We start from the raw sequence: 12,327 nt of genomic DNA, 5'->3' as shown, positions 1-12,327 counted from the left end.
ATGGATGCAACAGCTTCTGGATTCCAAGGCTGATTGGAAGTTAGGAACAACTTAGACGTGATTGAAATGATGATGTAACGTAGCGAAATGAGATGAATTATGATGACGATGACCAGAGGAAGCGAAGACTCTAGAAACCACTCTTCAATTGGTGTTCGGTGGCTGGATTGAAGTAAATTAGATGACTCGGTGATAAAAATAAGGTTGAAACAGATGATGACTGAATCGAACAATGATTCAATGAAGAGAAACAGATGAAGCGGTGATGGAGAAAATGGAATGAGGGAAGAGGATTAGGTGCTGAAATATGATGTGGATGGTCAATAAAGTTGCTAGGATTGGCAGCTTAGCTAGGGAGAGAGGCTAGAGGCTAGAGGAAACTCTCAAGCTCTCTCTCGGTGACCTTCAACAAGAAGAAAGTTCTATACAAAATCAACAGGAAACAATTCTTCATTCAAATCAAAGGTCCTTTTTACAACTGATTTCTAGTGGAGTGAACCTCCTAATGATTAATAAAAACCAACCTTCGTGCTCGAATATGAATTCTTATGATATATGAGAAATTTAGTAAGTTATTTATGAGAAATGATGATAAATCTCTTACCCTACACTACTATTATTGTGTATTTTATTCAATTTAAGATTTAACCTCACATTTACAAAACTAACATGTATTATTAAACTTTTATTGAGTTAAGTCTTTGTTTTTTGAGCTTCACAAGAACTTAATTTTCTTAGTGAAGTGTATATAGTGTGGCTGAAGAGGACAAGAATGACAGTAGAATGTAGGTGTGAGTGGACCTTCAAATCTTGACAACTCACTAACCTTTCACATTTCCTCCGATATTATCAAAATTAATTACAACGACCTAATCACACCACCCAAGATTCATGCTTACGCGGATGTATATTTCCTTACTTTATACTTATTTCTCATTTCAATATTTGTTAAGAAACATATTTTATACGTCAAAAATATTAGAATAAAAGGGCAGAATAGTAAAAGCCCAAACTCAGATATTTACTTTCACTTAAACATAATGTGTGCACGTGTTTAGTGAGAGAAAAGAAATGGGAGGCGAGAATCAGAGAGAGAAAGGGGCACGCGATTCTCTGCTAGGGTTTCGACCCTCTTCCACGATCACCACCACCACATGGCTGAGCACCACCACACACAGTTTCAGACCGATCAAAAGGTTGCACAGGCTCACATGTATATTCTGAATAACTCTCAAAATTTTATTATTAACTGAAAAATTGCATGTTACAAAGTATTTATACAAACGCACACAGAGTAACAGAATAAACTTCTGTTTTTGTTTATTTCCAACAGTCCTCCTAAACAAAACTGTATGATTTCGAAGAAACAATAAGATTTTCAACCCTTTTGACCGATTGATCTGTGAAAGTTTCAGTTTTTCCACTCCGATCTGCTTTCTAAGTTTCAGAAAGCGTTCCCCTTTTAATGCTTTGGTGAGTATGTTAGCAATCTGGTCTTCAGATCTGCAGTACACCACCTCTAGCTTCTTTTCGCTGACTTACTCTCTGATAAAATGAAATCGAGTCTCAATATGTTTGCTCCTACCATGTGATGTAGGATGCTTAGTCAGGTCAATGGCTGACTTGTTGTCAACAAGCAGTCTGACCTTCCCTATCCCTTCAATCTTCAGCTCCTTCATCAGTGAGTCAAGCCAGGCTGCTTGACAAGTGGCTTCACATGCCGCAATGTACTCTACTTCACATGAAGACAGAGCTACAACAGGTTCCTTTGTAGAGCTCCAAGAGATAGGTGCCCCATCAAAGTAGAACACATACCCTATTGTACTCTTCCTGTCACCCTTGTCCCCACACCAATCAAAGTCAGAGTAAGCAATTACTCTTACCTCTCCTCCTGCTCCATACTTAGGCAGTCGAATTCCATACTCAGTGGTACCTTTTAGATACCTTAGGATCCTCTTTACAGCATTCAGATTAGACATTCTGGGATTTTGCATAAATCTGCTGACCAAACCCACACTATAGCTAATATCAGGTCTTGTATTGCACAAGTACCTTAGGCTCCCAACCATTCTTCTATACTCAGTAGGGTCAACAACTTCTTCTTCAGGATCTTTCTCGAGTTTTATGCCAACTTCTGCTGGAGTACTAGCAGAGTTGCATTGATCCATGTTAAACTTAGTTAACATGTCTATAACGTATCTAGACTGATGCATCATCATACCTATATCAGTTGTAGTGAACTCAATCCCAAGAAAGTAACTAAGTTTACCCAAGTCACTCATCTGAAACTCCTGTAGCATCTAGGCTTTGAACTTGTTAATTCTCTCATCACTACTGCCCGTAACCAACATATCATCTACATACAGGTACACAATTACCATATCTTTCCTGTCATTCTTCTCATAACACTGAACATATACTCCATGTTCAGACACACATTTTTCAAAGCCAATGCTTCCCATGAATCCATCTATCTTCTGGTTCCAAGCCCTTGGAGCTTGCTTAAGCCCATATAAGGCTTTCTTTAACTTGTATACCTTGTCAATGTGCCTCTTGACTTCAAAACCTTGAGGTTGAACCACATAGACTTCCTCTTCCAGGTCTCCATTTAAAAAGGCAGACTTTACATCTAATTGATGTAAAGCCCAGTTATTCTGTACAACCATTGAAACAACCAGTCTTACTGTCTCCAATCTGGCCACAGGTGCAAACACCTCTCCGTAATCAATTCCAGCTTGCTGTAGAAACCCTTTTGCCACCAACCTGGCTTTGTATCTAGTCACAACCCCTTGTGGATTTATTTTAGACTTATAAATCCATTTTAGAGCTATGGGTCTCTTGTTATGAGGTAATTCAGTCAGTTCCCAAGTCTGGTTCTTCACAATTGACCCAATTTTCTCCTGCATTGCCCTGTTCCATCTCTCATCCTTCACTGTCTGCTCAAAATTAACAGGTTCAGCTTCTGCTATTAAGGCAAAGTGAACAAAGTTGCCTTCTGATGAGATTGTTGCATCATATGCTAGGTCATAGTCTCTCAAATGGGTTGGCAATTGAGTAACCCGAGAAGACCTCCTAACACTCTCCTCCGTCCTACATGCCTCTGATTCTGCTGCAGGTTCACTTTCCAACTCAATGGTTGGGTTTTCTTTTTCTTTAACTTCCCACTGCCACTCTCTTGTTTCATCAACTTTCACATCCCTGTTGACTGAAGTAGTACCTGTTGCAGGATCATACAATTTGTATCCTCCTGTAACATGATACCCAATCAACACTAATGGAATTCCTCTATCATCCAGCTTTTTCCTCAACTTTTCTGGAACATGTTTGTAGCATAGGGATCCAAACACTTTCAGATGCTTCACATCTGGCTTCACTCCTGACCAAGCTTCCTCTGGTGTGACATCATTAAGTCTCTTTGTTGGAGACAAATTTAATACATAAGTGGCTGTCAACACAGCCTCACCCCATAAGAAACTAGGTAGCCCCTTACTTTTCAACATGCACCTTACCATGTTTAGAATTGTTCTATTCTTCCTCTCTGCTGCCCCATTATGTTGAGGCGTGTAGGGAGGAGTAACCTCATGAACAATTCCTTCTTTTCCACAATAATCTCTGAAATCAGTGGAGATATATTCTCATCCTCCATCTGTTCTCAGTGTCTTCAATTTGTTCCCACTCTGCCTTTCAACCATATTTTTGAACTGTTGAAAATGTTGCAGCACTTCCCCTTTTCTCTTTAAGAGATAAACCCAACATTTTCTGGTCCAGTCATCTAAAAATAGTAGAAAGTACCTGCTGCCACCAGGTGTCTCTACTTGCTTAGGGCCACAAACATCCGAGTACACCACTCTTATTTTCTCTACAGATTTCTGGGGTAAAAACCTCTGAAAACTGCCACGGGTCTGCTTGCATTGGACACATTCACTGCAAACAGTTCTAGGAATGTCCACCTTTGATAAGCCAGTCACCAAATTCTTCTGACTAAACATTGATAGATCTTTGAAATTCAGATGTCCAAATCTGAGATGCCATAGCCACTCATTTTCCTCTTTTGCTGCAGTAAAACAATGATGGTTTACTGCCTCCATCACCAATTTAAATGTTTTGTTCTGGGAAAGTTCAGCCTGTATCACTTCTTTTCCCTCTTGATTGAAGATGCTCAGGCCATTGTTTTCCATCTTCATCACATAGCCCTTTTGAAGTAGTTGTCCAAGACTAAGTAAATTAGTCTTTAACCCAGGTACATATAGTACCTCTTCAATGACCACTTCTCTACCATCTTCACCCCTCAAAGCTATTCTGCTAGAGCATTCAACCTCCAAACTACTGTTATCAGCAAATTTGATCTTTCTATTCTTCACCCTCTGCACTCTCACAAACCAGTCTTTTCTCCCAGTCATGTGGGTTGAACAGCTAGAGTCAAGATACCACACAGTGCTTTCTGGTTGCTTCTCATCATCATAGGCCATCAAAATTACTACCTCTGAGTCTGATTCTTCTTAGACCAGATTAGCCCTCTTAGGTTTATTCTTGGCCCCTTCACCTTTCCAGCACTCCTTTGCATAGTGCCCCAGCTTCTGGCAGTTATAGCATTTCACCTTTTTCTTGTCAAACTTCTGTTCTCCATCAGCATTCTTTGTCTTCTTTTCTGTTCCAGATTCAGTGTATTCTTCTCCTTGATGGTCCAAAGAATCTTTTCCTTTCTTACCTCCTTTTTCACCTTTCTTGAAAACCATTTTCCCTCTCCATTGTGATCTGGCCTGCAGGGCCTGTTCTTGACATTTCCTGCGTTCATTGAGACGTAACTCATGAGCCTCCAATGAATACAACAGCTCCTCAATGTCAATATCCTCTCTTCTTCGAGTTTCTTCAATGGCAGTCACCACATAGTCAAATCTGGGAGTTAGGGTTCTCAGAACTTTATCTACAATGTACTCATCTGTTACCTTTTCACCACAAGCTCTCATTTTATTCACTAACTCCTGGACCTTATCAAAATACTCAGCCACGGTTTCACTTTCCTCCATGATCAGAGTTTCAAATTTTCTCCTTAAAGCTTGCAGTTTAACCTTTGCATTTCTGTCTCCATCACCGTAGGTTTTCATCAGCATTCCCCAAATCTCCTTTGCAATGGCTGCATTAGAGATTTTGTTGAAAATTTTCTGACTTACACATTGATACATCAAGAACCTGGCCTTGCTGTCCAGTTTCTCCAGCATCTTGTGTTCTTTCTTCTGTTCTTGGGTTGCCTTTTCACTCAACACAGACACATCATCTTCAATGATTTCCAACACATCCTGAAAGCCAAACACAGCCCACATCTTGATCCACCAATCTGCAAAATGCTTGCCATCAAACACGGGTAGTGACCCCTGAATCCCTCCTATTCCAGCCATCCTTTCTTGCTACACTCTTTCTGAATCTTTGATCTATACCCAGTCAAAGAAACCTCCTTTTTTGCACTTCTGGATACACACACCTCCAGACTACAGTACCCACTTTTTCACACACCTCAGGAAAGGAACCTATACTCTTGATACCATATTAGAATAAAAGGGCAGAATAGTAAAAGCCCAAACCCAGATATTTACTTTCACTTAAACGTAATGGGTGCACGTGTTTAGTGAGAGAAAAGAAATGGGAGGCGAGAATCAGAGACAGAAAGGGGCACGCGATTCTCTGCTAGGGTTTCGACCCTCTTCCACGATCACCACCACCACACGACTGAGCACCACCACACACAGTTTCAGACCGATCAAAAGGTTGCACAGGCTCACAGGTATATTCTGAATAACTCTCAAAATTTTATTATTAACTGAAAAATTGCATGTTACAAAGTATTTATACAAACGCACACACAGTAACAGAATACACTTCTGTTTTTGTTTATTTCCAACAAAAAAAATTACAATACTTAAGTTAAAATAACTTATATATCCATTTATTTTTAAACTTTAAAAAACAAAATTTTATGTTGGAGTTCAGGATTAAAAATATATTTAATGTTATTTACTATTTACAAACTATCTTAACTTAATAATATATTGCGATAAATATAATCTATTTTGTTCAAGTAACATGAGTTTTTAAACTATTTTTGTGAGAAATGGCTGATGTAAAGAATACTCCTATGATCCAAATAGCATCCCATCTATTCTATTTTATTATGAGAAAACTGCTAAAATTTGTTGAACAATGGTGAATGGTGTCAAAGAGTAAAATGTTTCATTAAAATATAGGAATATATAATTTTTATGATTTTTCAAATGTGTTTTTTATATTATTTTCAATAAAATGGTTTTAATATTCTAAATCACAGTCTTAAAATATTTTTCTAATAATATTTAAAACAACTCAAGTTTTATGATAATTACAGTTTCTTATTTTACAAATTCATTACCTTGTCTTAGAAAAAGTATAGTTTTAGATTCACATTCGGTAAAGTGAGTTCAAACATCTTTTTTATAAAACTTTTCTAAATTTAAAATTGTTATTAAAACATATTTCATTTATTATATTTGATATTATTTTATATTATCATTAAATATTTATAATTTATTTCAATTTATTATTTATCTTTTCATGATAATGTCATAAATATTTATTTCATGTATCATATCTGATATATAATATTTAATTCTTAATAAAAGTAATCTCAAATTCATTTATTAAAGGTCTTTTAAAATCGTTTTAAGAAAAATAAAGTTTTTTAAAATGTGGTGACAATTTTAAATTTTTGTATAAATAAAAATTTTGGTTTTAAAATAACTTAAGTCTATATTAGTATATGTTCCCGTCAGGTCTATTTGTATGTCAGGGTTAAAATTATATTTTTACTAGAGTATTTTTTATTTTCGTTCATGGGCGTCAGTTCTTCACTGCAAAAGTAATTTTGCTTTCTTCCTCATCGTTATATGTAAACCACATTATCACTTTTGATGTCAACCAATGTGTTGTTAATTTTTTAAAAACATATATATAAATATTACAAAGAGAAGACTAAGTTTCTTTGAACACTTCAATGCCATCAAAGTAAACAAAACACAAAAAAGAAATGACATTTAACCTCTTTTTCACTTATGGGTATCTCACCTTCACTTGTCAAGAAATGAAAAACAATTACCAACATAACTAAAAAACAATATAAATTAGGCCTATAACAGACAATGTTTAAATAATATATGCACCAATAGTGAAGAAGTTTGTTGCATGATCTTGCCGGAATCTGATGGTTAACAATGCAAAAGCTTTTACACTATTTATGTTAGACTCTAGTTTTAGTTTTCCATAGCATTGAAACTATGTTCTCTGTAATTTGGTGTAGTTTTTTATGATTGCAGTGCCACAAGAGGAAGAGTATATCAGCCACAAGATGAATTGGCAAAAGCTAGGCTTTCAGATGATGACATTTTCCGGGGTAAAGTTACAGATAAACGTAGGAGATTCATGAAGGGACAGATAAAGAGGGCAAGGATGTTTTTTGATGAGGCAGAGAAAGGAGTTGCAGAGTTAAACCCTGCTAGCAGGTGGCCAGTGTGGGCATCAAGTAATTCCTAAAGAAAAAAAATTGGATAAGTTGCCATTTTTGAGTTTAACGGAATATTATCTTTCCAACTTGTGAATCAAGAAATCCTTGATAGTACAAATTAACAAAGATGAGGAACAACTTGAGCTTCCTTTCTTTGATCAAGCTTGTCAACACCCAATTTCGTCCGGATAAGTAAATAATTAAAAATAAAGAGTAAGAGAATAATAATTAATGGTGGGTAAAAAGGGAAAAAATAATAACTATAATACCGGACACAATATTTTTGAAATGTTAGTTTAATATGGTAATTATTTGAATCAATATTATGCTAATAATTATAAACAGTAATTAAAATAATACATTAATATAATTTGCTGCGTCAGTTGCTTTTAAAGAGGAAAATATGATTTTTTTTAAATGGAAAAATTTTCTGACAATATTGATAATCAATGTTTTGAATATTATTTAATTTGTTTTCTGGCAACCAACACCATTTCTTTCCCTATTTTGTTTTATTGTCATTTAAGTCACAATTAAGGCAAGATTGACATAATATTACCGTGTGTATATAAATACGCACTCTGTCATAGAAAAAAGCGGACGAAAGAATAGAGAGAAGGAGAAACAGACAAAAATAATAAAAAGAGAGAAAGACAGTATAGAGAAAAATAAGTTCTCACCCGTAAGGGTTCTGTCAACGGCAATCACCAAAGAAGAAATAGAAGAGTATTGAAAGCTAAAAAGGTATGTCACCATTATTTTTTTTCCGTTTTTATTGTACTCTGAAGTTTTTCCTAAAGGTATTATTTTTCCTACTCACAAATAATGTTTTTTTAAAATTATAAATTTTTTTATAAGTATGTGTCGGCTTATGGCCAGTTTCTTTCTTTTTCTCGCCATTCTTAAATAATAAAAAAATACGAGATCTTTAAAACAAAAAAAAATGTCAATTTCAACCAAATATTTGTTGGGTTCGCTTTTCAAAAATCTAAATCAATCTATAATAACTTTTAAAACAAACTCACAAACCTTTTTCTACATAAAGAACTACGCGATCCCTGATTGTCCATCATAAATGGATATACGTAGGAGCAAGGTCAATCCTTGTCGGGTTCATAAAACAAAAAAAAAATATTTTTGTTTCTTAATAGTTTCTTTATTTTTTTAAAGGGAAAATTAAACATTTATCAAAACCATGTCAACTTTATACATTTTATTAAAGGTACTGCTTTTAGGCAGGCGCAGTAGGGTGCTAATATCTTCCTTACTCGTAACTGATTCCCGAACCTAAAATCTACTTTTCTCATACCATGTCTTATTTTTTGGTTTTCCATAATAAATTATGGTGGCGACTCCAAAATCTTTTCTTAATCCCGTTTGTTTTTCGGCTCGCCAGATGACGACTCCACTAGGGACGCTAAAGAATCAGGCCTTGTTAATTAAATGTGCAAAATTGGTGTGGTTTTACTTTATTTTATTTTATTCTATTTTATTTATTTTCCCTTTATTTATTATATATGATTGTCTTTATTTATTTTGGTAATTTATTTATATCCGTTTTTATTATTATTATTACTTGGCATATCATGAGTGGGACCCTATACCTGGGTCTAAGTGTAACACAGAATTAGAGGGGTTGTGTAGCGGTGTCACGTCTGGACTATTTCCAGTTTGGCTATCGTGAGAACCCCAGCCAGTGTCTGTTCTCTTTACATGCAATTTCATACCTAGTTGCGTTTCAACTGTTGTGGAAAAGCGGTGAAAAGGACCATAGCTCTGGTGGCCTTGATCTTAGGTTTAGGAAGCTTTCCCCGTGAGATTGCATATACAATGCTTAGACCTTAGGACGTTGGACCTACCTTAAAAGCATAAAACATGTTGTCCTTTAATCATTAGTTGGCACATGCATCTTCATGCATCGTATGCATTAACAACATTTTTATCATTTCCCATTCATTTTTTTTACATAACAATAAATGTGCATGTTTTATTTTAAATAAAAAGCAAAAACGAAAATTTCATGCTTTAATGAATAAATAAATAAGGCAAAATAAAAACCATTTAGTCTAATAAATAAATAGTTTAAACTTACAAAACTTTCATCATTTTCAATTTCTATCATAACGATATTAAGGACTTATGATTTCCGCCTATTTTTAGCATGCATCATTTTTATATTTTCGCATATTTAGTTTTCATCTAATTCAAATTAATAAAAATAGTATAAAGTTAAATAAAAAACAACGGCGGGACCTCCACGACATCCTTATAGGACTCGAGCGAACTCTGAGGCTATGGAAGTTTGGGAAGAAGAATGTGAAGCTATAAGGGCCGATATTAGCCAACTAAAAGATCAAGTCGGTCAAATCTTGGAGGCTTTGAAAACCATGAAGAGTGCAGGAGAGACTTCGTTTGTAAAGGCCGAGGATAATGCTCACCCTCCAATACATAACGTTGTAGGCACACAATTCATGTTTCCAATGTATGGTTTTCCACCAGGTTACACACCACCCACTGGAGATCATTCAGAGGCAGAGCACACTTCTTTGGCATTTCCCATAACAAATGGTTTACTTCCCATTAGTACTCAAGGGCCTATCCTCACGATAGAGACGAAGATGAATGAAACGTCCAAGTCTCCTCACACAATTGTTGCACATGATGTTTCGACTAAGGCCACCATACACACGGACACAGAAGAAGAGAAAAGTAAAGTTGAAGTACTGGAAGACAGGCTAAAAGCCATAGAGGGGTTTGAAAGTTACGGGTTTGGTGACGTGGCGAAGTTGAGTTTGGCCCCAGGAGTGACAATTCCGCACAAGTTCAAGGTGCTAGAATTCGAGAAGTACAAGGGTAACACATGCCCCAAGAACCACTTGACCATGTATTGCCGAAAAATGGCTGCTTACGCTCATGATGAAAAATTACTTATCCATTTCTTTCAAGACAACTTGGCCGAAGCAGCATTGAGTTGGTATACACATCTGGAATCCTCTCATATCCGTTCTTGGGCAGATTTGGCAAACGCCTTTGTAAGGCAGTACAAATACAATGTGCACGTCGCGCCAGACAGGTTACAATTACACCACATGGAAAAGAAAGAAGAGGAGTCTTTTAAGGAGTATGCACAATGATGGAGAGAATGGGCAGCGCAGGTTGAGCCACCTTTATACGACAAAGAGATGGTTGCAATGTTTGCGAAAGAATCGAGATCGGGCTGAAGAATGGGAAAATTACATCTCAAGCCACCACTCCAAAAAAATCCATTTTTAATCCGGAAAAAGAGAAAGAACGGGGAGTACATGCAACGTCAACAATATCCATATGGGAAGGTCATGCGCCCACTCATGTCTATCAACCAAGTCTGAGTTACCCTCCTTATGTGAACAATACAGTGTTTGGTCCCAAAACAATATCTCAACCGCCAGGATATTATCAACCACAACAGGCTTCTAATAATGCCTAGGGCACTGGAGCCGGCTTGGGTTCCGATCATAACGTTGACCAAAGGGCTCATCCTAGGAGGAACCCAGAGAAAAAATTCACTCCCATTCCTATGACATATACGGAACTGTTACCCCATCTCCTTAAGAAAGCTTTGGCCAGTGTTCGTCCCATGAAACCCTTACGACCTCTATACTCCAAAAGTTTTGATGCAAATGTGAGATGTCATTTTAACGGGGGAAGCATTGGGCATTCAACGGAAAAGTGCACGTCCCTTAAATTCAAAGTACAATCTCTAATTGATGCAGGATGGTTGAAGTTCCAAGAGGATAAACCTAGTGTTGAAGTCAATCCCCTTGCCGAGCATGAAAATACCTCAACAAATGCCATCGCGGTTGGACGACACAAGCTAGTAAAGAATGTAAGTGAAATTCGAAGTTCTAAAAGGTTCATTTTTGAAAATTTGGTAAAACTGGGTTTGCTAAGGAGCAAAGGTGACCTTGAGAAGGCGTGTGGAGTACATCCAGGAGCCGAGCATTTCATTAAGGAGTGTACCAAGTTTAGAAGCATTCTCCAAGATCTGATCGACAGAAATTTCCTACAAATATACCACAAGGATAAAGAAGAAGATGTATTTGCAAACCCAAGAGTTGAAAGATAAAGTATTTGTCTGTGATGCTTATTGAAATGTAATTGTTTTTAATTAACCTCACTGCTTTGCCCAGAGCCTTGGGGTTCGTGCGTTACGGGTTGACACTTTCTTTTGCATTTGGTTTAACATTAAATCATGTTTGTTTCGTTTTTTTCATCATCTCGTGTCTTAAATTTTTTTAACTCAAATAATTCGGATATGACAATGAATGTTTTGAAAACAATAATGTTGATTTTCCTAATTTTGAGCACCCTATCAATAACATGGAAGATGATTATGATTGACCCATAACTCTCTCCAATGTTAATAAGATTTATGAAGTAAGATTCTAAAGAAATAAAACCCCATCAAGGAGAGGTTGAAATCTTTAATATAGGAGAAGAAAGCGAGAGATAAGAGGTAAAGGTCGGCACTAGCATAAAGAAAGAGTTCAACACGAGTTACTACTCAAGCTAGAATGTCTTCAGAATCAATGATGAAGTACGAAAGCAATTTGATGTGAGATTCTTAGCCGGGGCAAAATACTCCCAATGGGTGGAGAGTATCGTGTCGAAGAAGGACGATAATGAGCAAATGTGTGTCGACTATTGTGATTTAAAGATAATTTCTCATCGCCGCAAACCTGAACAATCAAACTTCACATCGTCGCCCAAAAATGAATGGGGCAGTTAAGGCCGTTAATAAAAAATATCAAGAGGATTGT

The 12,327-nt window shown here is 36.5% G+C and overlaps 1 protein-coding gene across 1 annotated transcript; it reads right to left on the bottom strand.

Moving 5' to 3' along the window:
* Nucleotides 1-1,538: 1,538 nt before the first annotated feature.
* LOC108346516 (secreted RxLR effector protein 161-like) lies at nucleotides 1,539-2,300 on the bottom strand. The gene has a single exon (XM_017585592.2). It carries the CDS (start codon nucleotides 2,298-2,300, stop codon nucleotides 1,539-1,541), a length of 762 nt encoding a protein of 253 aa, XP_017441081.2.
* Between the last annotated feature and the right edge of the window lie 10,027 nt (nucleotides 2,301-12,327).

The sequence above is a fragment of the Vigna angularis genome, chromosome 5 (assembly GCF_016808095.1).
Source record: "Vigna angularis cultivar LongXiaoDou No.4 chromosome 5, ASM1680809v1, whole genome shotgun sequence".
Taxonomy (NCBI): Eukaryota; Viridiplantae; Streptophyta; class Magnoliopsida; order Fabales; family Fabaceae; genus Vigna; species Vigna angularis.
Note: the sequence above shows the minus strand (reverse complement) of the source record. Positions and strands in the feature narration are given on the sequence as shown.

Coding starts and splice junctions, on each gene's coding strand:
- LOC108346516 (XM_017585592.2), bottom strand. CDS start 2,300: ATGCTACAGGAGTTTCAGATGAGTGACTTGGGTAAACTTAGTTACTTT.